Source organism: Gymnoscopelus braueri (genome assembly GCF_963280865.1).
Source record: "Gymnoscopelus braueri genome assembly, chromosome: 18".
Taxonomy (NCBI): domain Eukaryota; kingdom Metazoa; phylum Chordata; class Actinopteri; order Myctophiformes; family Myctophidae; genus Gymnoscopelus; species Gymnoscopelus braueri.
In genome coordinates, this window is record NC_137618.1 from 26,889,232 (window position 1) to 26,915,906 (window position 26,675).

The following is a 26,675-nucleotide window of genomic DNA, read 5'->3' on the forward strand; positions in this document are numbered from 1 at the left end:
CATCCATTCATGTTGCGCGATGACCCTGGCTACAGCCTGGAACGATAACATTTCACTCGCGAGTTACAATGGGGGGGGATCGCGCATCGCGCATGACCGGTTTTCCCCACCGGAAACAGATTCGGAGATATAGGTGTTTTAAAGAAGGAAATAGACAGGAAGTGGATGGCAGCCATGTTTTTGTTTTTCCGGTGATCTATCTGGCCTATCCTTCTCAAGATCACAATGGGTACTCCCAGAGCTGCTCTAGCCCCGCCCGTGTGGAGAAAAACGAAAAAAACAAAAAGACATATTTCACGGTCTGGACCGTGTTCGGCACCGGACCGCTACTCTGCGCAAACACGGTTCAGACCGTGTTTGGCACCCGATGTGTTAAGAAGCACTCAATGTACGTACCAAATTATACACTTTTATGACGTCCCTTTATGTTTTCTTTTGTGTCAACTGCTTTAGGCGGTCACTTCCTGTTTAAAACCTTTTTGGGCACCCCTTGTAGGATGCGTTCAGATCACCCAAGGGACATTTGTACCACATTTCATGCTTTTATGAGATTCTTTAGGTATCTTGCATCATCTTTCAACACTGTAGGCGGCCATTTTCAATTTAGTCAATAACTCACTTACTGTTTCAGATTATTTTGGGCACCCCTTCTAGGATGTGTTAGGATGACCCAAGGGACATATGTGCCAAATTGTATGCTTTTTGGAGATTCTATACGCTTTTTGAGTCAATCGCCAGCACTGTAGGCGGCCATTTTCAATTTAGTCAATAACTCACTTCCTGTTGAAGACTTTTTTGGGCACCCCTTCTAGGATGTCTTAGGATGACCCAAGGGACATGTGTGACACATTTTATACTTTTTGGAGATTCTTTAGTTGTCTTTTGAGTCAATCGACAACACTAGGTGGCCATTTTCAATTTGGTCAATAACTCACTTCCTGTTTCAGATTTTTTTGGGCACCCCTTCTAGGATGTCTTAGGATGACCCAAGGGACATGTGTGCCACATTTTATGCTTTTTGGAGATTATTTTGGTGTCTTTTGAGTCAACGGTCAACAGTTTAGGTGGCCATTTTGGATTTTGTCCATAACTCACTTCCTGTTTAAGATTTTTTTGGGCACCCCTTCTAGGATGTTTTAGGATGACCCAAGGGAAATCTGTATCAAATTTCATGCTTTTATCCGCCGCGTAACGATTTTTCACTTAGTACCCCCTACTATAACACCATGGAAACTCTTTGAGAATGTTTTTATTTTTTCCATTCTTTTGACTGGACTCGTTACCTGTAGAAAAGGAGACCCTGTATGAAATATAATTAAATAAATTATTATTAGGAATCCCACACCCAACAACAAAGCTATACATGAACCTTATTGTATATGTCAGGATTCTTCTTCTTCTTTCCTCCTTGTCTTCCTACATGCCTTCATATCCTTCCACCATCCTCATTTTGTCCTCCACCCAACTGTCTCTCCCTCATTACCCTCATTTGCAGCGGAATCCAGGTCTGTCTGTCTGTCTGTCTGTCTGTCTGTCTGTCTGTATGCTGCTTCCACCACTGTGAAATTACCTTGACTGCAATCACTACCCTGAGGAATTATCTCTCTCTGTCTCCGTCTGTCTCTCTCTATCTGTCTGACTCGCTGTCACTCTCTCAATGTGTGTGTGTGTGTGTGTGTGTGTGTGTGTGTCTGTCTCAGGCTGGCTCCATGAGCTGGCCAAGCGTCTAGGCACCCCTTACTTTCTGCCTCCGTTAGCCACGCTGGCCCCCGATGCGCTGCCTCCCAGCGTGGTCAGCGGCGTGCCGGCCAACAGCAGCCAGTGGAACGTGTCTGGGTCGGAGGCAGTGGGGCGGGACTCCTGGAACTCCAGCCAATGGAATGGGAGCAGCGTGGCCGGAGGCATGGCCGCGGCATCCGGGCCCGGCATGATAAACGGAGGCTCCGGGATGCTGGGCGGGGGCCCCTCCATGCGGAGCAGCTACGTCACATCACTCTACTTCGCCCTGAGCAGTCTAACCAGTGTGGGCTTTGGCAATGTCTCAGCCAACACAGACTCAGAGAAGATCTTCTCCATCTGCACCATGCTCATAGGAGGTGAGTCTTCTAATACATACTGTATGTTGTCTAATACAAATTGTGTGTCTTCTAAAATCTACCAAATAACATAATTAGCTGTTGCTGCCGCAGCTACTGTACTTGAGCCACGTGTTGTTTCTTGGCTTTGCGTGTCCGAAAGTCCAGCGATGTTGTCTTGCTGGTCCCATGGCTTGTGTGTTTGGACAATAGACTGTGTTAAAAGCTGAAGTTGTGTCCGTGACGTTATTGTCCCTTGAACAGAGCGTAAAACACCTGCATTTCCCCCCTGGAATTTTACTCACACACGCGCATGCACACACACATTGAGTCTGATCTGGTATTACAGAGCTTATGTTTGTTGTTTGCTGCTATTTTTCATTCATTAAATATTGTATTATTTCCGCTTTGGAAATATTGTCTTTGTTTAATGTCTCAAGAAAGACAGTTTATCGAAATGAAATTGAATTCCGCGACCGGGTGGTTTACCAGGCTAGGGTTTTTGGGCAGTGGATGCACTGAGGCGTCAGACCCCTTAGGCCTCAATGCACACTAAGTGGGCTGTGAGAGATGAGTACACGCCTTCCATCTGTCTCTCTCTCACACACACACACACACACACACACACACACACACACACACACACACACACACACACACACACACACTCCCACGCATACACAAATATAGATACAAAACCTTGTTCACAGAGCACACAAATATTCTCAGTCATAAAACTCTCCCAATCGTTATTTATCACACCCGACGTCCCTTCACCCACATCCACCCACCTACTCACTGGACAGGACACACATTACTCATTTACACACAATCACACAGTTAGGCATGATTTGCGCTGTCTCTATAAAGGGTCCATTTCAATGAAACCTAATGGTCTGGTCCAAGCTGCTAATGAACGTTTTATAAATGAACTATCCGCACTGCTGAACTGCCATAGTTTCAGAGAAACCAGCTAATGCAATGAACACACTCAAAACTGCCATGACCTGTGGATGTCTGACTGAAAATAGCACACGTGTGTTTGTGTTACCCCTGCATGTATGAGAATGGTTGGCCAACCGGAGGTTTAGGTCATGTGTCTATAACCTCAGCCGGAGCTGTCATCCACCCTGGGGGAGAGAGAGAGAGAAAAGAATGAGTGAGGAAGTGAGAATACAAGGAGGAGAGTGCAAGGTGCAAGGACAGTGAAGGGCATGAATCCTAGTCAACAATCGACAGGGTAAATGGTCATGCAATTAGAGTGCAAAGAAAACAATGAAGTGCTACAAAGTAACTAGGATAGCAGGTAAACACCAAACCTAGCGTCTGTCTAAAACAAAAACCGGATATCTAAATAATATTCTTAGCATTGTGGTGAAGCAAACAGTATGTCTATCTAAAGAACATAACATTATGTGAAGTAACCAACACACATCAACAAATACGTGACAAGAATGGACACTAGGAGTGCTAGGGGGTGAGGTGGAGTGTGAAGATGTGAATTTTCAGACTGCGGCATTGCGGTGGGATGTGTGGAGTGAATCTGCAGTCCTGACTGCAGACCTCCCGTGGAGGTCATTCCACAGCTTGAGAGTCGTGAGAGAGAATAGTCTAGGATGCGGCAGATACACATGCTGTGTTATCTGATGTGTGTGAGAACGGGTGGATCATGTCATGAAGGTAAGGGCTGTATGCCCTTGATTCAGCAACCAGAAGCAAGGGAAGGGGAAACAAAGCATGAAAACTTTTGGGATGTTGCAATAGGAGGGAGTTGCAATAGTCAAGCCTGGACATGCCTGAGGCCTGAGTAAGGAGCTGCATGTGCAGACTTCTTGTGAGGAAGGTCTGATCCTCTGGATGTTGTAAAACTACATGATCGAGTGATCATAGCAATAGGAGAGCTGATAGTCCACTCCCAGGTTTTTGGCAGTGTAAACATGAACCACTAGGTTGTCAATGGAATTTGACAGAGCTCTGTGTTGAGCTTCAGGCGGTGATAAGACATCCACTGTAAGATGTCAAGGGATCTGATGTAGAGGTAAAAAAAACAAAAACTAAGGTGAGGGTGATGTTATTTTGTTAGTTTTACTTAAAGTAATAGGTAACTTTTACAAAAAAAGGGTTAGGGTTAGGGTTAAGTAAAATTGTATATCTTTTGTGAGTGGCAAATGTTTCACAACACCCATTCCATGAACTTCACCCCCGAAAGCCTTTTATAAACATTTTCTATTGAAAGTGGACAGGGGCGTCTTTCCCACGAAAATGACGTCATCTGGCCAGAAAACGGGAACACACCGGTTTCCTGTTTGGCCCGGAAGTACCGCGCTAGTAACAAAAAGGAATTTCACGCTGTTTTTATGGCATTATAGGATTTGAAGAAATCCTATAATCCTAAACAACAGCAAAAGAAAACACAGCTCACAGTAACTAAAGCTCCACTGGCTAAGAGAAACGATCCGCAGATAGTATAAAACAACAAACAGAACTCTTTTTGAAACGCTTCCGCCTTCCGGTGAAAACAAATGGGACTCTGGGTAATGCAGGACTCCGCTAAAGACCTGCAATGACGGTAGTCACCAGCAGAGGTTGCTAAAAATCGTTATTTTTGGACCTACCAAGTATGGCTTTAACTGTAATGACCCTGCTGAGGGCTGATTAGGACTGAGGAGTGGGAGGCAGCCTTGGCAGCATGGAGTGCCTCTGTGAATGCAATCAGTACAAGTGACTATGTTGTGAATGTCTGAAAATGTACAATGTACTGTACATTAACACAGGAGACTTTCAATGTTTCAACACACATTGGGTTTAGTACAAAATAACATTAAAGTATATTAGAAATGGTAAACAATCAGATGAAATGATAATGATTAATTTCCTTCACAATGGGTTTAGTGCTTATTGGCTTACCACAGCTGTCTCCTAGCTCTCCTCTCCATACAAATAATAATGTATAAATGTGTGATTTCATGCTGGACTTAAGTGTTTTTTGTTTTTTATTGGACTGTCACTCTGGCCACCATAACAAACACACTCAACACACACTTAACCCCACTTCTCCTCCCGTCTCCCAGCACTGATGCACGCTGTGGTGTTTGGCAACGTGACAGCCATCATTCAGAGGATGTACTCACGTCGATCCCTCTATCACACACGTACAAAGGACCTGAAGGACTTCATCAGGGTCCACCGGCTGCCCAAGGCCCTGGAGCAGCGCATGCTGGAGTGTTTTCAGACCACCTGGTCCGTCAACAATGGAATAGATGTTAATGAGGTAAGGATCCTCAGTGTTAATCTAATTGTGTAAAAACTTACCCATATGGGTTAAATATGACCCTTACAAATTACAATTTTAACACTCTTATAGTCCTACTTTTCGGGTGAGTGGATTGGGGTGAGTCATGCAGCAAACGGGTGAATTGACCATTTCCAGAGGCAAAGTGGTCTCTGCATATATGTGGTAATTTGGGGACTCGCTATGCGCCAGTGTGGGAGGAGGGGAGCAGTAGGGGCTGTGTTGTTTCCTAATTGCAAACTGTCGTGAGTCATGATGCAGAAAATACCGAAGGCGTAACATCCATATCGGTTACTGATTGGTCAGCTAGATAAAATATTACACATACTGCCACGTTCAGTTTGGCTTATTGCCACATTATTGAATCATTTCATAAAGGACGACTTCACACATTTTCAATCTATCGTCATATAAATGGTCCTCACTAATGCTCTTGATAAAATGGTACCATAATGAACATTAGTGAGGACCAATTAAATTAAGATAGGTTGAGGTGAAGTCGTCCTACATAATATACCGTAGTGTTCAAAACAGCAGACACGTACACAGATCTTATTACCTAACACACCCTAAACGTAAGCTTAATCTAGCGTCCCTATTCTGGGCATGTCATAGGTGAACATTCGTGAAAATTGGCAATCATTCAGAGATTTGGGAGGGGTAAAAGGAGGGGACTTTTTAATGTAAACTGCATCATTATAAGTCGCGTTAACCCAACACAGGTAAACATATTTAAATTGAATGAATGCCCTTATATAACCTGAGTGCAGAGCCTGACTGATCTGCAACCCCACCTTCCCCTTGACACTCTCAACCCCCACCCTGTACACACCCCAACACATGAATAGCTGCTGAAAGACTTCCCAGATGAGCTGAGGGCAGACATCGCCATGCACCTGAACAAGGAGCTGCTCCAGCTGCCCCTGTTCGAGTCGGCCAGCAGGGGGTGCCTGCGCTCCCTCTCCCTCATCATTAAGACCTCCTTCTGTGCCCCAGGGGAGTTCCTCATCCGGCAGGGGGACGCCCTGCAGGCCATCTACTTTGTCTGTTCTGGATCCATGGAGGTGCTGAAGGACAACACAGTGCTGGCCATACTGGGTAAGGTTCTCAACCTTTTTTTAAGTTCTGGACCACTAGCATATCCTCAAGGACCGCCCCACCCCACCTCGCACAACGCATCATAAGCTCAACATATTGTATCTACCCCTCAACAGTCATGAATTCATTTCAAGATTCTTTTCCGCCAACACAAGGCCTTTTTGTAAAAAATTATTCTTCAATTTGATGGACTTGGTGAAATGTTAACATTGATACATTTAACAAAGGTATCATTTCTAAACATTTTAAAACATTTTCTCATGCCATGGACCGTCCATGGCTGAGAAAAAGTGCTAGTATTATTGCGTAGCCTATTTTTCAGATTTGATGGTTCCAAGGAGGAGGGTAAAAATGTAATTGCCTGAAACAGCCTAAAAAATACTGTAGGCCGTAATGGTGGAAAATGATGAGACTTCTTAGAATTTGTGTGATTGCTGTGAAATAACGAAATGGTTATGTACTCTGGGGGGGGGGGGCAACAGTCCATTTCTTGGAGAGAGATAGAGAAGAGCCTCATATATGTGATAGTGATACTGTGTAATAGTCAAACAAGGAGAGACCACTGAAGAGTGATGGAAGAACTTATTGTACACTCTGTATTATAGGTTAATGAATGTGAGAAGCATCCATTTGATTACACCCCGACATGTCCCTGGATAATCTGTGTGAGCCAAGACATCAAGTAAATACATAATGAAATTAACTATGACCTTAGTTTAGACCCTTAGAAAGAAAGAGAAAGAGAGAGCTGGAATGGAAAAAGGGTCTGAGATTGAAAACCAAGAGAGAGAGAGGGGGGGGGGGGGAGGGGGAGAGAGAGATTCTGTGCTGAGAATGATTTCTCTGCACAGTGACTATACAGCCAAGCTAATTTCACAGTGCCGAGACTTCATCCAGGGAAATGTAACTGACCTGATCTGGATTCAGCTGGAACTGTGGTTAATGATGAGGGGCAGAGATGTGGTTAATGATGAGTGGCAGAGATAGGGAGGAATGGATGGAGGAGGGAATGAAAGGAAAGAGTCAAGGTGAAAAGAAAGTCAGGGGGAACGAATGAAGGGGTACGTCTGTCTAGTGGGGGAGGACAGGCTGAGAGAGAGATGATAAAAATGGCTTTGTTCTCGTTCTCTCTCCTTCCTAATAGTTATTAACAAAACAAAAGTGACAGATTGACAGAAGAATGAGCCAAGACGAGGCTCTTAGAGGCATTCAAAAACCTACCGTACCTGCTGGGTCTCCCTGAAGAAACCACAGCGCCTAATAGTTCTCACTACTCTGAGAGCCAGAAAGGACTTGTTGGAGGCATATAGCATTTGTCAAAGCCCAAATTGACTGACAGACAGACAGACAGACAGACAGACAGACAGACAGACAGACAGACAACGTGTGCACACATTATGTCCATTAGATGTATATGTGCAATTTGATCTTACTGATAGTCATGTGTACGTGCAGTGCAAGAGGCTTGGTATTGAAGTGTGTGTGAGGTGTCATGCACCAAATGAATAGCAGTGTGACACAGACTAGATGAGCCGCGGGCTTCCTCACTGAGAGAAGGAGTTTTGATTACTGCCATAATCTTGTGTAGCTGAGACACACACATACTGTACATACACAGCACACACACAGACACAGAATATCAGCGAGACATACAGTATGAAGTCGAGGGCAGTGAGAGAAAGAGGGAAAAAAGACAGACTGTGTGATTTGTGCAGTCCTGTGTCCTCACTTACAGTATACTATGTAGGAGGGTTCAGGGGCTGGTATGAAATAGGAGATTACTTCCCACACACAGACAGAGTGTGTGGGTGTAAAACGCACATAGCAGTCTTGCCGCTGTGTGGCCGTGGCCTTTTTCTCTTTAATCTCACCACTGCACACATATATTCTACATCACAGAAAGTGTTCGGTTCACACCTCATTTATTCTGCCGGCTCGCAGCTCAGAAGAGCAACCAGAGAGGCCTTAAAAATCAATTCCCTTTCCATCCTTCTACAATAATAGTATTGTAATAGTCTAATCTCGCTGCACTTCTTTTACCATTCAGTGTGGCCCCCCACCCCCCACCAAGATTGTGCTTAGAACAGGTGTGTGTGTCTGACCGTGCTGAGTTGACAAGGTCCAGTGCGCCTAGAGACCACGTTCCCTCTGACCTTCTGATGCATGGACGGATACATAGATAGATGGAAGGCTTACTTGATGGATAGATGGTATAGGTCATTATACGGACGATGACTGCAATTTTACTTTCATTAAGAGGCAGAGCACATGAGCTCTTGGCCGATCTATCCATCATTCAGTCATGTTGCATATTGCCCACATATTTCTGAGGGATTTGATCAATGCCCTCAGAGAGGTGGGTTTTGTCTTCATGGTTAATGCATGGATGAAAGTCAGACAGTAGAATAATAGTCAGATAGATATGGAGATGTATCTTTCCCCTTCTCAGGTCTCTATACCAGCTAAAGGTTTTGATTGACGAGCGGTGTCACATTTCGTCATGGTCAAAGATTCTTATTTATGGCCCGGACCGCTGGCATAGTGGTCCAGGCACCTACACTACAATGTAGCCTGACAGCGCGTCGCGAGTTCAAGTCACGATCCCGACGGCCTTTGCGGTGTGTCACTCCCTCTCTCCCCATTTCCTGTCAGCCTACTTTCCTACAAATAACTTGAAAAAGTGCTCCTCGGAGCACAGGTCTCCGCCAGGTCAGGTAGGTTATTGTGGTCCAGCAATGTTCGGAATTCGCCAATCAGGCTGGAATATGAAAAATCTGGCGGATCGGACGTATCCGTCTTGATCACTTAACTAAAGAGATAATTTGTACTGATTTGCGTGATGTTTGGACAACACTTGTAGGAGTAATATTAAAAAAATGATAATAATCGGCCTCCTGGTGGCGCTATAATAGGGCAATGTTGAAAGGGTGGCATTTGTTCCTCAACGTAGTGCGAATTTGCATGCAAAGTTTCACCGCAATCGGACGCTGCGTTCATGATTTGCAACATTTTGTTCAAAACAGGCCACTCCTGCAAACTTTAGATGTCAATCTTAGCCAATGATGATGGAATATGAACAATCTAACAGATCCGTCTTGATCACATGACTATAGAGATCATGTGTACCGATTTGTGTGAAATTTGGATAAAATCTGAAGGAGTAATATCAAAAAAATTGTTTTATATAAGTCGGCCTCCTGGTGGCGCTATAAAAGGCAGATATGAAAAATTCAGGGCAAAGGTTTTTCCTTGGCCTCTAGGGAGTGTGCATACAAAGTTTTACACAGATCAGTGCAGTTATAGGTAAAAACACGAATCGGCCTGTTATAGCGCCACCATGAGGCTGATTTGAAAATTTTCAAGTGGCAATTCTTCCTCTGCCTAGTGAGATTGTGCGTGCAAAATGTCACGGAAATGATGTGTTCATAATTTGAGGCATTTTGTTCAAAACAGCGCACTCCTGCACATTTTGGAAGCCATTTTAGCCAATCAGGATGGAATATGAAAAATCTGAAATACCCGTTTTGTTTAATGACTAGAGATACTGTGTACCGATTCGTGTGACGTTTGGACAAAATCTATAGGAGTACTGTCAAAAAATGTGTTTTGCAAAAAGCAGCCTCCTGGTGGCGCTATAACGGGCCCATGTGAAAAATGTGGGTCAGAGGTTCTGAATTGGCATCCAGGGAGTGTGTGTGCACAGTTTCGCTGCGAACAAGCCAACGGCGCCAGAGATTAGCTGTCCACAGACGGACAGACAGACGGACGGACGGATGGACAGGGTGCAAAACATACTCTCTCGCCAGGCCGTAAGACAATAAAGGCATAAAAAGCCCCCCCCAAAAAAGATGCTTATTTACATTCCAGCATCTTCACTGGAAGTGAAGTCCAGGCCTGAGAAACTCACTGCAGTTTTCTCAGGCAAGTTTGTTCTGGCACGCCATGCTCACCAAATTATTGATGATTTTTAGGGCATGGGTCTTCAACAGGGGGTCTGTGACCCTAGCATCCCTATTCTGGGGGGAATATTTGCCGAAAATAGCCTATCAACAAGCACGATGCGCTTTGAGCTTGTAGATCGGCTATTTTTGGCATCGAGGGTTTAAGTGGTTAAATGTCTGAAAATTACATGAATTAACATGAATCCAACATATTAATAGAAAAGATAATGTGTAAACAAACAAACAATATTAATTTACACAACACTGGTGATGATAGTGCTGTCAAACAAGTCTATGAAGCTATCTATGAAATCTATGAAAAAGTTTAATCTACAACACAATTTTAATACAATATGTAGTGTGTCCCTGCTTCATCTCTCTCTCAGCTAAGGGATCCTTGGCCTGAAAAACATTGAAGATCCCTGATTTAGGGCAATACAACATAATGCACCCGATCCACCACCACCACCACGCACGCACGCACGCACGCACGCACGCACGCACGCACGCACGCACGCACGCACGCACGCACGCACGCACGCACGCACGCACGCACGCACGCACGCACGCACGCACGCACGCACGCACGCACGCACGCACGCACGCACGCACGCACGCACGCACGCACACACACACACACACACACACACACACACACACACACACACACACACACACACACACACACACACACACACACACACACACACACACACTGTACTGCATGTCAGTATCATGGTCAGTATTATATCAGTATCATGGTCAGTATCTGTCATGGTCAGTACCTGTCACAATACCTGTCACAGCCCTTTGACTTTTGTCAGGCCCTGTCACATTAGGCCTCTCTCAGCACTGTGTGACAGGGATGTCAGGCCTGTCACAGGGCCTGAAAGCCCTGTGACAGGGCCTGACATCACTGTGACAGGGTTTCTTTTGCAATAATGAATGAGCGCGACTAGCGAGACTAAACTATAATGCGACACGAACCGAAACCCACCACTGGAACCCACATTTCTTTCCCCTTTTTTCTAAACTGGATCACACAGCTCAATTTTAAAATGAATGGGACGGTATGGTATGGGACCTGGAAGTTGGATAGGGGGCACTGGCCCGAAAAAGGTTGAGAAACACTGCCCTAACCTAACCCTAAAACACTTCCTTTCCCTATTCCATTCTTACTTAAAAAGCTAAATACTGATGTTGATGCTGATGTTGATGCTGATAATAACCACAGCAACAGAAAACACAATCTAATTTCCTCTGGCAGTGATGCAAACCTGCAGTAAAACTTAACCAGATAACAGAACAAGTTGGCTGACAGACAGAGGGGAGGGTGAGAAAAATGAAGAGAAAGAGAACAAGGCAGGGAGAGAGGTTCATGAATGTGTATGGCAAGGATAGATGCACATGTCAGCTCCTCAAAAGGTCAAGAGGCATTGGATGATATATAGTGTAGGTGTGTACAGATAACCCTGCCTGTGTCTATGTGTGTTTGTGTGCGAGTGCGCGTGCGTACGTGCATGTGCGTGTGCGTGTGCGTGTGCGTGTGCGTGTGTGTGTGTGTGTGTGTGTGTGTGTGTGTGTGTGTGTGTGTGTGTGTGTGTGTGTGTGTGTGTGTGTGTGTGTGTGTGTGTGTGTGTGTGTGTGTGTGTGTGTGTGTGTGTCTGTGTCTGTCTGTGAGAGTGGATTTATCTTCAAATACCAAGCCCCCAGCCCATATATATGATGTTGGACGTCTCACTCACACACACACACACACACACACACACACACACACACACACACACACACACACACACACACACACACACACACACACACACACACACACACACACACACCACACACACACACACCACAATACCCCTTGCCCTTGCGCTCAGATGCACATCAATGAGAGACTGAATGTAATGCTGTGCCGGTATTAATAATGGATACGCATTGCATTATTAAAACACCTTGACTATTAATGCTAAAATGTGGAGGGAGGGGAGCTGAACCGTGGAGAGCACTGTAACCTATCCATACACATGATTACAGCCTACCTTGGCCTTTTAGCCATCAATGCTACGATGACAATGCCATCATCGTACACCTAGCGATGCTGACACCATGCTTGGGTCTGTTGTCAGCACAGAGAGCGGTACCTGGGAAGGGAAGACAATGGCTTGACACTTGACATTATTCTCCAACAAGAAAGTGACTATTCTCAACAGGTAAATGGTGGTGATGATGATTTGTAGTAGTAATTTCTGTCGGGATGAGGTGTTACGGATTGAGACACTCGAGATAATGATGACGGCAAAAGCACTGGTGATGATGATGATGATCATTAATTCAATTCAATTCAATTCATTTTTTATTAAAGTGTCAAATCACAACAAGTTGTCTCAAGACACTTTACATGTAGAGCAGTCCCGACATTTTCCCACCCTGAGCAAGGAATTTTGCGACCCCTTAACTGGAAGAAACGTCAGGCAGACCCAGGCTCTAGGGTGGGCGGCCATCTGCATCGACCGTGTTGGGGGGGAAAGAAAGAGAGAGAGAGAAAGAGAGGGAGATACAAGCAAATACAAGTAGTAACAATAACAATAATAATAAATATAATAGTGTAAGATAGTATATAATAATATAATATAGGATAACAATAATGCTAGATAGTAGTGGTATAGTATAAGATATACAGTATAGTGGTGGAATAGTATAATATAGTAGCAATTCACAGCCATGTTCCATGGAGAGCCCCGGTCCACAGTCACACTCTTGATCTGCAGCTGGGGGTCCGTAATAACAATCCATGGAACTGCGAAGTGGGAGACACAAAAAAATCCAGGGAGCGGGTCCCCGTATGTCGGGTAAGTGGCAGGCCTTACTGGAGGATGATGATGATGATGATGATGATGATGATGACGATGGCGGTCATGAGGCGGTCATGAGATGATGACGGAGGTCATGGTGATGAAACATCAGATCTGTCTGTGGGGAGGTGGTCTCCCTGTTCTTCTATTGAGCAGTAGTTCTCAACCTGTGATATTTGGCTGTCCGCAGATGACAGTGAAGTGCCAATTTGAGAAAAGGTTGAGAACCACTGCTATTGAGAAATGTTGATCCTGTGCATAGGAACTACTTTTGACAATTTGGCAATTTATTCTTTAATTTATTCTATACACATTCCAGCATAATAGATCTTTTACTTTATTTCAAGGATGGATTACAAAGCGTTGGATAGGCAAATTCGTCAGCTTCAAGACAGATTTTACTTTATTCTTTCAATTTTTTGTAACCCATTGTTTTTCACCCAGTGCCTATTGCCTAAACTGTAATCCTGAGCGCTCTCCCTCTGCCTTCAATACATGAGGAGTGAGCAGGCCGCTTCTTATCACCTGACAGGGGGGAGTTTCCCCGGTAGGACGTAACGCGTGGAAGGAACACGTTATTCCAACCAGTTTCTTTCCCCTCTATCAGGGGCCCCGGCTGACCAGGGGGAGGCAGCGAGACAGATTTTAAAGTACGTTTCTAGCTCTTATGAGGACAGAGATCATTCAAAATGAATAAATGCTATCCTGAAGGACCTTCAAGACTCGAAAGGTTTAACCAAATATTATTTAACAATATTCCAAATGTGCTAGCCTCTTGCGCTCTGGGGTGATGGTAATGAATTCCCTCATGTCAACAACTTGATAGACTCCGGCTGAGACTCATCATTTACACATTCAGGTGGTTGCTACTTGCTTCTGTGCTTTTCTTTGATTTGGGCCAACCAAAGAAATCAGAAATTTGTTACTGTGGCATGTTGTAAACAACTTGTACACTCAATGAGGATAGCTTGTGCACGTAAAGTAAACACTAAACGGGAAACAGCGGGCAGGCGCTGATTCGTGATGATGATAATAAAAACAAAAAAGGTGTAGTTTAAGAATATAAATGTTGTATTTCTAAAATAGGCCTATTTTCTTTTATTCCCCAACCCAGTTCCATTTTTTATTTACTATATGAATAACATGACAGGTTTAATTTTTTCTTTTCTTTTTTTCCATCATTTGTTCAACGTCCTCAACCTCCTGCTCGGGGGGGGGCGGCCGCACCCCCTGCACCCCTAGTTCCTGCGGCTATGCTCCTGTGGTTAGGTAGGACCACTGCACTGCAGGTTGACTAGCGGTATTGCATTAAGGCCAAAGCATAACATGTTTTCTGTGTTAGCTCAGCAGTAAGACCACATTTTGTTTGGGAGACCACAGTTAAAACATAAACCTAAATGAGCTTTAGTACCAGTGTAACAGAGGTTTCTGCTACTACTTCGATATTGTATTAAAGGACTGTATTACTTAATAGGCTGGCTATTTCTATCGATCGCCGCAAGAGCTTGACGGGGGGCCCGGATTGGATATAGATCCTTAATCACGCACCTTAGATATGGTGAAAAGGCCCTGGTATTTATATAGGTATTATTACTATTATTACTATTGTTACTTATGACTGCCGACGCTATCCCATCTGACAATCTCGGTATTTATGGGTAGGACATGATGCCATGCGGTCGCAAGGCGACGTCACGCTGGCGTTGTGTCCATATACGGGCGTAGTACTGGATATCGCTGTCCTTTGTAACAACCAGTATTTGTCAAATACCAAAGATGTATTAATCTGTAGCATATGCTGCTTAGAATCATTGATGTGAGCTTCTTTTTTTTCAAACTCTCAAACAGAAATACGGGCACACATACAGACAGACAAGTCTGACAAGGGTACTTGACAGATACACAATCCTATTCATCTCCTGCACAGCTCAACATTTCTCTATGATCATTATTGAAAGGTTTCCCTGACATTGTCAGCACCAATGTCACCAGTCATCTCTTTGACAAAGACAACCAACTGTGGAGAAAAAATGAAAAGTACATGGAACTTTATTATAGAAGTACAGATAGAGGAAGATTACACGTGAAGAGGCCATCAAGCCAAATTAAGTACTGTAGAAGAGAAGAGAGATCAGGAAATGTCCATTAAAACAAGACTACGGCCTTATTCTGGGGCAGACAGAATAGCGTGGGGTGTGCAGTGTAATGTGTCTTTCTCCACCCGGTGTTTGGTATTTTGTGGACTTGCCATGCACCAGGTGGGGAAAGACCACCCCACGCTAATCTGTCTGCCCCAGAATAAGGCTGTGTATGGGAGGAGAGATGTAGTGGTGTGTCATTTGCATATCAGTAATGCACTGGAACGTTGGCGTCTACCAGGACTACAATTTGCGGCATCTTCCACCTGCATGCTTGGATCAGGTCTACCAGCATATAGCGAGTTGCGTGTTCATTGATATTTTTGGCACGCTTTATATTGGCAGAAGCAAAACCCAGACAGACATCTCAAAAGATCTAACAAACCCGCTTCATAATTTATGTGTTATCCTTCTCTGTTTCAATATAGTATGGATGGATCCCTCAAGCTGAAAAGAGAAATAAATAATGTCAAAGATGTTGACAGCAAAGGGGGCAGAGAGACATGCAGGAGGGGAGATAGAACAAGCCAGTTGGACAGAAATGAGTGTGATGAGTGTAATGAGGGTGGGGATGGGGAGAGGAAGAAAAAACATGTGAAATAGCTGCTGTTGCTCACAAAGCAGAGTGATTCTCTCTCTCTTTCAGAACTCCTACAGACCCCCATTACACTCCCGACTCCCTACCACGGTGCACATCTATCAGACCCACCTATACCCTCCATCCCTCCCTCCATTATGCCCTCTCTTCTTTGTGTTTCCTCCAGCCTCTTCCATATCTCTCTCTCCTCCTATGTACCTCTGTTCCGTTCCCCGTAGAGCAAAGGGGCTTAGCTGTGAAGCCCTGGAGCAGTCTGTGCTTTTCTTTTCAGTAACCGTGCGTTGCTGTTGACTGTTCTTTGACGTACTGTAATAACATAATGCATACAGTGCATAATGGACGTGATTGTCATACAGGATGCCGGCATCATCCGCCTATAATTCTACAAACCTCAGTAGTGGTGAGGCCAAAATCGTTCTGCCCGGTTCTCCTCAGTGGCTGCGGGGCCGCGACGCGATGTGTGTGTGTGTGGGGTGGGGGGGGGGGTTGCCGCGACGGGACACGGGGGGGGGGACGCGGGATAACCCCACGTTTGCAACTACTTTCGCCTGCGCACTTCACCAGGTATGGACTAGTGTGTATAATTGACCAAGTGCAGGCATAAAGATAAAGACTTGAGCATTGCATTTATATTTATTAGTGTACAAAACCTTTAATTGTTCTCTCTCTTTGTTTATTATGAACATTGTACAGTTCTATACCTGTCCTTGCGAAAGCCATCTACTCTGTTTCTCCAATTAATGACAATTAACGTTTCACCTTTATTTGATAATGAACACTTTCTTTGTCTCTGAAACATTACCTACCCAAAATGCGATCAAATATTTGAATAACTGATCAGTTTGATTTTAAACTACTATATCCGGCCTGGGAGAAAACCTCTGAAGTGAAGTCATATCATCAATATAGAGAATTCAGTTTGCAAATGTGTTTCAACATTTTATGCATTAAGGCGTTAAGTTGCCTGTAATCCTTTCAAATGTAACATGATTTGTGTAATTTTATGCTCCATCATCATTAGATGTTCCTTGTTCAAATGGCATAATTCAGATAATGGCTACTAGACCTAATGCTACTAACTGCCAGTCCGACTGCATTCCCTCCCAGTCTTTGGTATAGTGGGCCCCAGCGTCCTCCAACTGATCAACTCCTCCCTCCTCTCTGGCTCCGTCCATGTCACCCTCAAACATGACATTTTACATCCTCTTCTCAAGAAGAAAAACTTAGATGCTGCTACTCTGGCCAATTTCAGGCCCATCTCACTACTCCCATTTCTGTCCAAACTCCCGGAGAAAGTTGTTTACTCACAACTACAATAATTTTTACTTCAGAACGGACTTCATGAGCAATTCCAGTCAGGATTCAAGCCAGGGCATAGCACTGAATCAGCTCTCCTGAGAGTTTTTAATTACTTACTTTTAACAGCTGACTCTGGTATCTCTCAGTCCTGGTGCTCCTTGACCTTTCAGCTGCGTTTCGACACTGTATAGTGTACACCATGAAATTCTGCTCTCCCGACTGGAACACCATGTTGGCATTACTGTTACTGCCTTAGCCTGGTTCCGGTCCTACCTCACTGATAGATCCTTCTCTGTTCTAGGGGAATTCTCATCCCCGTGGCCCCCCTTACATCTGGAATTCCTCAAGGCTCAATCCTGGGGCCTATCCTATTTCTCCTATACATGCTGCCCCTAGGTTCCATTTTTGCCAAATACAACATTGCCTTCCACTGCTATGCGGACGATGTCCAAATTCAACTTCCCCTCACAGTCAATGCAAATGACTCCCTTCAGCTGCTTCTCGACTGTCTAAAAGAAGTCAAAACCTGGATGGCCATACATTTTATAACGATAGCAAAACGGAAATAATATTGTTTGACCATGATATTGCCCAAGCCACCACCATCCTAGGTACCCTCAATTCTAACATCTGCTCATCGGTCAAAAACCTTGGTGTTACCCTCGACAGCAATTTCACATTAAATGAACACATTAGCTCTGTCGTCAAAAGCAGTTTCTTCCAATTAAGACTCCTGGCCAAGGTAAAAGCCTACCTCCCCCCTAAACAACTGGAAATTGCCTTCATGCCTTCATTGCATTTCTTCTAGGCTTGATTACTGCAACTCGCTATATATACAGTAGGTATTGAGCAGTCCGCACTTAGGCGCTTGCAGCTGGTGCAAAATGCGTCTGCCCGTCTCCTCACTGGCAAAAAAAAGTGAGATCATATCACTCCTGTCTAGGGGTGGGACGATATATCGATATATCGATATATCGCGATACTTTCTCCCGCGATAAATAATCGATATCCTCCCGAAAAATATCGATATAATTTTTTTTAAAGTTTGTTATACGTTGTTTTTCCTACTCTGTATTTGTGTAATGATGATTTTGAACTGTTTGGTGCTATTTTATGTGTTTATGAATTGAATACAAGGACTATCGTGATATATCGTTGGTGAATTTTCATGCAATATATCGTGATATCGCAATATATCGGCATTTTCAGATATCGTGATATATATTGTTATCGTGGGCCTAATATCGTGATACATATCGTATCGTGAGGTACCCATATCGTCCCACCCCTACTCCTGTCCTAGCTGCGCTCCATTGGCTCCCTGTCTATTTCAGAATTAATTTTAAGGTTATTTTATTTGTTTTTAAATCCTTACATGGGCTGGCTCCCTCTTATCTCGCGGAGCTTATTGAACCCTACTCTCCAGTCAGGGCTCTGAGGTAAATGTGCTTTATAAAAGTTTGATTTGATTTACAATGAAAGATGGTAAGGATGTGAACAAGTGGTAAGGATCTGAACAAGTGCCTGAAAATGGCAAAACGTTTACTGTTGTTCATGCACCAGTAGGGATTACTAGGGGAGCTAACTAGTAATTAGCATGCTAGCAACAACCAGGACAATAACCACTGTCCTATACATCCGGCTCATGGTAAGAAGAATGTGCATTTCTCTATAGAGAGGTCTATGTTTTGGTGCCAGCAGTGAATTCACAGGTGAGCTGCATTACATATATACCCCGTCTAGCACATTCATGGCCTTTCCGGCTTCTGTTGTAGATGAGTCATAGGGTCCGGTCCTTTCATGTCTCTTTCATGAGCTCAAATACAAACAGTGTGTGTTTAAATTGGACCTAAGCAGCCTCTCTGATCCTTATGACCTTTCTCTGAAGTGGAGATATATCGGGAGAAATGCACATGCTGCAAAAGTATTGCTTCAAAGATACTAACCTGTGTGTGTGTGTGTGTGTGTGTGTGTGTGTGTGTGTGTGTGTGTGTGTGTGTGTGTGTGTGTGTGTGTGTGTGTGTGTGTGTGTGTGTGTGTGTGTGTGTGTGTGTGTCCGTCTCTTTTCTATTTACATGTACCTGTGTGTGGCGTTCTATGTACGTATGCACCTTCGTCCTGCGTGTTTGTGTCTTGTCCGCCTCCGCTCAAATGGTGTCACCAGGCAAAGGGGACCTGATCGGCTCTGACTACCTGACCAAGGAGCAGGTGATAAAGACCAACGCCAACGTCAAGGCCCTGACCTACTGTGACCTCCAGTACATCAGCCTCAAGGGCCTCCGCGAGGTGCTCCGCCTGTACCCCGAGTACGCCCAGAAGTTCATCAGTGAGATCCAGCACGACCTCACCTACAACCTGAGGGAGGGCCACAGTGCTGACGTGAGTACCATGATGAGAGAACTTGAGAGAGAGAGAGAGAGAGAGAGAGGTTGAGACTCAGTCTCATGCTGTGCACACTAGTGCCGACAAAAGCTACAAAACGACCAAGTGTGACCAGCTACATTGCTGCAGATTCACCATTGGAGTGTTGCTCAAGTCGCACTGCCACTGAGTAGGGTTAAATAGCAGAGGGAACTGGTTAACAGCAAGGATGTGATTTTCTTCAATTTACGGAACAGAGCAGGAAATGTGGGTAGAGAGAAGTGGAGTGGAAATGGTGAAACAAAAACATATGATTAATTGACACTTCACTACAATCAATCTGACCAGAAACAGGAATAAAACATATCCCCACTGCCAATAAAAGAATGCCCAGAGGGGGATATCAAAAGCGGAGGCATGAATTTTCAATTCCAATTCCCCAGCAAATCAAACCCTACACACACACGCATACACACACACACCACCACACACACACACACACACACACACACACACACACACACACACACACACACACACACACACACACACACACACACACACACACACACACACACACACACACACACACACACTCTCTCTCTAAACAGATCCCTATTTTGCACATAGATGCAACCTCTCAACATTGGCCTCACATGTCAGTCACGGCAGGGGGCTTGGGTCACCATCATGGCAGTGGAAGTAAAATGATGCTGGGAAAATTTCAAGGATCAGCATCTCGTCTCAGCTACCGCGAGGAGGCCCAGACCTTGACACATGGGTGGACTGTATGCATAATCATCTAATCTCAACTCCACTTCCTCCTGAACACACACAACACCCCCCAATGCATGTAACAGGACACACACAAATACACCTCACATAAATACGCACACACTCCCTCTGATACGTGTGTGTGTGTGTGTGTGTGTGTGTGTGTGTGTGTGTGTGTGTGTGTGTGTGTGTGTATATATATATATATATATATATATATATATATATATATATATATATATATATATATATATATATATATATATATATATACAGGTATAGCCTTGTGCATTGTATTCATGTGCTGCCAACACACAAAAAAAATGTTTTCTCATTACCTGCTCACACGTAAGTGCATGCATGCACGCACACACAGAAACATTACTGTTACCAGCAAGACCACAATCACATGTATGCAAGTTCAAGTTCACACAACACACACACACGCGCACGCACGCGTAGGGCTGTCACGATTATACAATTTTGCGTGACGATTAATTGTCACGCAAAATAATTGCATTTCTGTTTGGCTTTTAGGCTTTGAAGTTGCACACTGCAGATATGACAAATAACCTAAATATACAAAGAAATGACTGACATATTTAACAAATTCATTCTTTCAAAAAGGATCTACAAGCTCACAACGCGGCGCGAACATTAATGCAACGCGTTGTGAGCTTGTAGGTCGTCTATTTCCACTATTTTTGAAAATGTTTGAAAATATCTGAAAATTTTTCAACATGGAAACGATTATAATGATTATGACGATTATGCTAAATAGTAGCGATTACCTCAAATAATTGCGATGAGACGATTATGTAATGCGATTAGGCGATTATGTAATAGTTAGTGACAGAGCCTACACGTGTGCACACAGGCTTTGCCTGGTGCAGCAGCAGATTGAGACATCGGATCCAGGAATAGCTGCGGGTACTGCTGTTTTGAGCCAGCCCTGTTGCTAAGAATAGAAGCAGGGGAGGCTGGGGCTCTCCCTGACTGGCTCTGTACCCCCGCAGCTGCTGCTAAGATTGGATCCTGCCTGATAAAAATAGCCCAGCCAGCCGAGTAGGGGGAGGGGGGGGAGTGTAGGAGTGCAGAGGAGGAGACGCGACAGGGAGGGAGGGAACCTCGACTCTCATAACCTCTGTTGTTTTTCTCTCTCTCTCTCTCTGCGCTATCCCTTGTGCTCTGCTGCAGTGCTGCTTGCTTCTTCCCGCCATGGTGTGCTCACTGCAGAATGTGAGCATGTGAGTGTGCGTTTGTGTTGCTTTCTCACAGCGAGAAGGCAATGCAGAGCCAGGTGTGTGAAGTGTGTGTGGCCCTGCGTCTTGCATCTCGAATCCCAATGATGTCCAACGTGGTTATTTATGCAAATCCCTTCTGTGTGACTAACACAGGGAGGGAGTGCAGTTGTGTGTGTACAGTTGTGTGTGTACAGTTGTGTGTGTACAGTTGTGTGTGTACAGCATGTAGCCTGGTAAACCATGGCGGTCGCGTGAATTCACATTATCATGTGTCTTCTGCAGAGCACTGGGCGGGCGGTTCGCAGACCAAAAAGTGCTCAGGGCCTTGTGATTGAGAGACGCTGATTGGCTCTTCTACGTTTTGGTTTATGCAAAACACCCACCCAGCGCTTGGGGCCAGACCGGTTTGCAGAAGACACATGATAATGTGAATTAAAGCGACCGGGATGGTTTACCATGTGTGTGTGCGGTGTCTGTTTGTCTGTTTTGGCACAGTGGAATAGCAAAAGTAAGCCAAGACCAATGAAAAATTGGCCTTGGTCTGTCCTTTTTCAGTAAACATACTGCAGAGGATAAATGTATAGACAAAAAAAAGATGTGCTGAGAAAAACTGAAAATGTATATGAATCAAAAATAAGGAGGGAGTAGAGTAGAAGGATTAGAGATAGATTAAGAAGTAAAATAAAAAGATGTATAATATGAGAAGGGGAGGAAGACATGGATAAAGTAGAAGAAGGAAATGAAGGGAAAATGCAAGGACAGAAATATGTGGATAGCAAATTCACCAGAGATGAGGAAGAGGTTGTTTAGTACACAAATTAAGAAAGAAAACAACAACAAAGTCAAGAAAAGCTGAGAAAGTTAAGAAAGAAAGAAAAGTTTTGTTACTTCCTCATGTCCCTCTGTTGCGGATTCACCGGCAGCTGATTCGACAGTCTGCCACGACGTACGTGTGTGTGTGTGTGTGTGTGTCTGTGTGTGTGTGTGTGTGTGTGTGTGTGTGTGTGTGTGTGTGTGTGTGTGTGTGTGTGTGTGTGTGTGTGTGTGTGTGTGTGTGTGTGTGTGTGTGTGTGTGTGTGTGTGTGTGTGTGTGTGTGTGAGCGCGTGCGGGTGGGTGGGTAGAGGACACGATGTGCCGCAGCAACCATTCGGGTTACGCCACTTCTTTTACCATGCGTTCCACGCACGCACGCACGCACGCACGCACGCACGCACGCACGCACGCACACAGGAGGCGAATTCATGTGGATTCATGAAAAGGCACTCAGACATTCCCACATGCATGCACGCACGCTCGTGCGTGCACACAAATGCATGGAGACGCATTTATGTGGATTCATGCAAAGCCACACTTTCCCTTTTTCACACGCATACATGTAATGTGCACTCAATCTCAGACATTCATGCACGCTCGCACACACACACACACACACACACACACACACACACACACCTCTGCAAGCACATAGTATGTTTGCATGCACGCATGCATACACACATACACACACGCACATGCACGCACACACACACACACACACACACACACACACACACACACACACACACACACACACACACACAAATTAAAAAATTTGTAAGCACATTATTTTGTGTACATACACCACCTATAAATATGCAAGTACATTACGCAACAAAGAAACAACGCATGCACCAACACGCACACAAACATTATACTTGCATGCACACGTGCACACCGTCACATAATAACATTACACAGAAGGCATGTTGATTGCATATGGGAAGAATCTGCCATTTATCCAGCATGAGCGTTCTATTAATTTGAACCACACTCACATCCCCAGTCTCAGCAGTAGACCTCAAGCATAAGACATGACTTACATGCTGAATGGGAATGAACCCACACACACACACACACACACACACACACACACACACACACACACACACACACACACACACACACACACACACACACAAGCACAAACATATGGATACACACACAGTGGCACGTGTGCACATATATCACACCCCCGCATCGCAATTGCACTCCGCGGTTTCCTCTGGCACCGGGAGCTAAGATTAGAATGAGAGAGCTAAAAATAACCTCACTCTGGTGGAGGGGAGCGAGGAGGGATGAGGGGGGTTGACTGAGAGCACGGGAGACGGCGAGGAGGGAACAGGGAAACGAGAAAGAGGAAAAGAAGAAAGAATGAAAGCCGGGCAAGCATGGATGGAGAAAAATGGAGAGAGAGAGAGAGAGAGAGAAACTTTTTTCTTTACAATACAAACACATAAGGAGTATGAAACACAGAGTGAGAGATACTGTAGGTAGAGAGATATATAGAGAGAGATAGAGAGATACAGTAGAGATAGAGATAGATAGATTCCTTTTGCATGCCAGTCAGAGTTGCCCCTGTGCAAAGGTTTCTGTCTTTTCTTTTTTTTACACAGTGAAATATACATTGGTAAATTAGCTTTCACATCATATTGCTCAGAGGTGGATCTTAACCTTGACAGCAGTACTTAACAGAATGCAGAGAATCTAGATGGAAAGGAGATTCAGTAGAAGGATCTCTGAAATTTGATAGCATTCTGATCATTACTTCCAGAGATAACTAAATTACATGTGAAGGCACATGCTGTCCCTTTTGGAGAGGCCCAAACATCAACCAAATAAAAAACAATTGCCGTCAAATGTTTCAAGAACTAGACATATTAAATAGGTGGTGATATCTCAACTTTTAGCGACCTTCGTTCCTTTACTAAAAGTAAAATGTGTCTTTCTAAACCACTGACTTCTACAGAGTCAGATGTAAGTGAACATCTGATTGGAGGAGGTCTTGTCTCGCCTCAAACAGACTCTGTCAGGAGATTCAGCATGTGGAATCAAAGAGTTGCATAATTCAACATTCACTTGCAAGTTCAGAGGCATCGGATGAAATATTGTTCTTGTCTACCTCCTACTGGTGAGAAGGGGCCACTACACCAGAGTAAACAATGACCACTTCATTACTGGCAGGCACTCATTGACGAGTTTGCTCCCAAACCTTTGAATGGCACCAATTGTCAAATTTAATTCACACTATGAAAAGGATGTAATTAGAGGTTAAATGTTTGCGCGTGCGTGCGTGCGTTTTTCTTGAGTTTTTCTAATTGAGTGTCTCAATGTTAATTTAAGTGTGAAAATTGTCAGGGGGACATTTACACTCTCTCAAAGCTGCGATTCAAAACTTATTTTAATCAATCTCTGTGTTAATACAACATAACTAGTCTAGAACATCTGCAGAGGTGGTCTCCCTACTCTTCCATTGAGACATTTAGACCCCATGGTGTCAGGTAGGACACCTGCTGATTAACTTAATTTTTTAGTCTCCCACACAGGAAATCAGGGTTCGATTAATGGTTAGGAGTTAGGACATGGGTCTTCAACAGGGGGTTCTCAGACGTTGTTATTTTATCTCACTCTCTCTCTCTCTCTCTCTCTCTCTCTCTCTCTCTCTCTCTCTCTCTCTCTCTCTCTCTCTCTCTCTCTCAGATGGACTGGGAGAGTAACGGCGGTCTGGTGAAGAAGCTGCCCTCCATAAAGGAGGATGAGGAAGGGGGCGACGAGGCGCACGGTTCGGTCCTGTCCCACTCTCCTCGCTCCCCCCTGCGTCTCAGCAGGGGGCTCAGCTCCCCGCTGCGCTCCCCTCTGCTGCCCCCCCGGCCGTTCCGTGCCCCCTCTGAAACCGCCCGCCCCGCCACCCTGCAGATACCCGTGGTCAGTTTCCTCAGTGCGCCTCCAGAGCTCAGCCCAAGGTACCACACACACACACACACGTTTGTATTACTATACAATTTACGGCCAATTTGAACCCTAATCCGAAAGTCAAAAATAGCAGATCTACAAGCTCACAAAGCTTTGCCTGCGACGCGTTGAGCTTGTAGATGTGCTATTTTCTGTGCATGACACACACCCACAACTAATCTGCATAACTCCAACCCTAACCCATAAATGTAACCTCTACATGCCTAATCATGATCCTAACCTCAACCTTAATCTTTTCTTAATTGTTAGACTAAAATATTTGTAACCATAAAACATACATTGTTCTGGTGAGGACCAGGAAAATTGTCTATTTCTCAAATTCTACTATACTATACATGTTTAGTAATACTAACACGCAGGCAGGCAGGCAGGCAGGCAGGCAGGCAGGCGCACACACGCACACACACACACACACACACACACACACACACACACACACACACACACACACACACACACACACACACAGTACTCCCACACATACAGTACATCTACAAATACACTTATACAGTACATGCACATATGCCCAGAGACTACAATTAACACTTGAACTGAGCTGTCTGGTTACCATGGCAACAAGTTGGAAACACTGTCGGATGGCACCGGGGTGTCACTGGGTTCGGAAGATGGTGTCAATATAATATTTTGCATGTGTGCACACAGCATGATAAATCATAAGCACTGGATTGTGGTCGTTTCCGTTTCAACAGAGAAGAACAGATCATGTAAAATCAATGCATTCAATATCATACCACAAACAAATTCGCGCACGCTAACCCAGGAATTAGTATTCTCTTCCTGTTTTCACTTTCTCTCTCTTCTCATTCCTCTGTGTAGATTTGTGGATGGAATTGAAACAGATTGCAACTCCCTCTCTTCCCAGAAGTTTGAGTTCAGTCCCAGCATATCTCCTGCACCACCCTCCCCGTACCCCGGTAACACACACACACACACACACACACACACACACACACACACACACACACACACACACACACACACACACAGACACAGACACAGACACACGCACGCACGCACGCACACACAGTCACTCTCTCTCACACACACACACACACACACACACACACACACCATTCACCAGACTGAAAAAACATTCAGTGTGAGCCAAGGGGCTTAAATCTTTGTCAAATAACAAATATTTGTAGTGGAGGAGAGATTGAAAGTCTCTCTCACACTGTGATGGAAT

At 44.5% G+C, this 26,675-nt stretch overlaps 1 protein-coding gene across 1 annotated transcript in view; it reads left to right on the forward strand.

The window, feature by feature from the left end:
• Positions 1-26,675, forward strand: part of kcnh3 (potassium voltage-gated channel, subfamily H (eag-related), member 3) — a gene marked incomplete at both ends in the record, with an annotated part of 138,998 nt that overhangs the window by 110,643 nt on the left and 1,680 nt on the right. Inside the window, 6 exons of the mRNA XM_080412176.1 lie at positions 1,701-2,096; positions 5,147-5,346; positions 6,216-6,465; positions 19,464-19,678; positions 25,196-25,458; positions 26,306-26,403. Coding sequence (XP_080268302.1) covers positions 1,701-2,096; positions 5,147-5,346; positions 6,216-6,465; positions 19,464-19,678; positions 25,196-25,458; positions 26,306-26,403 — 1,422 coding nt within the window. The remainder of the gene's footprint in view (positions 1-1,700; positions 2,097-5,146; positions 5,347-6,215; positions 6,466-19,463; positions 19,679-25,195; positions 25,459-26,305; positions 26,404-26,675) is intronic.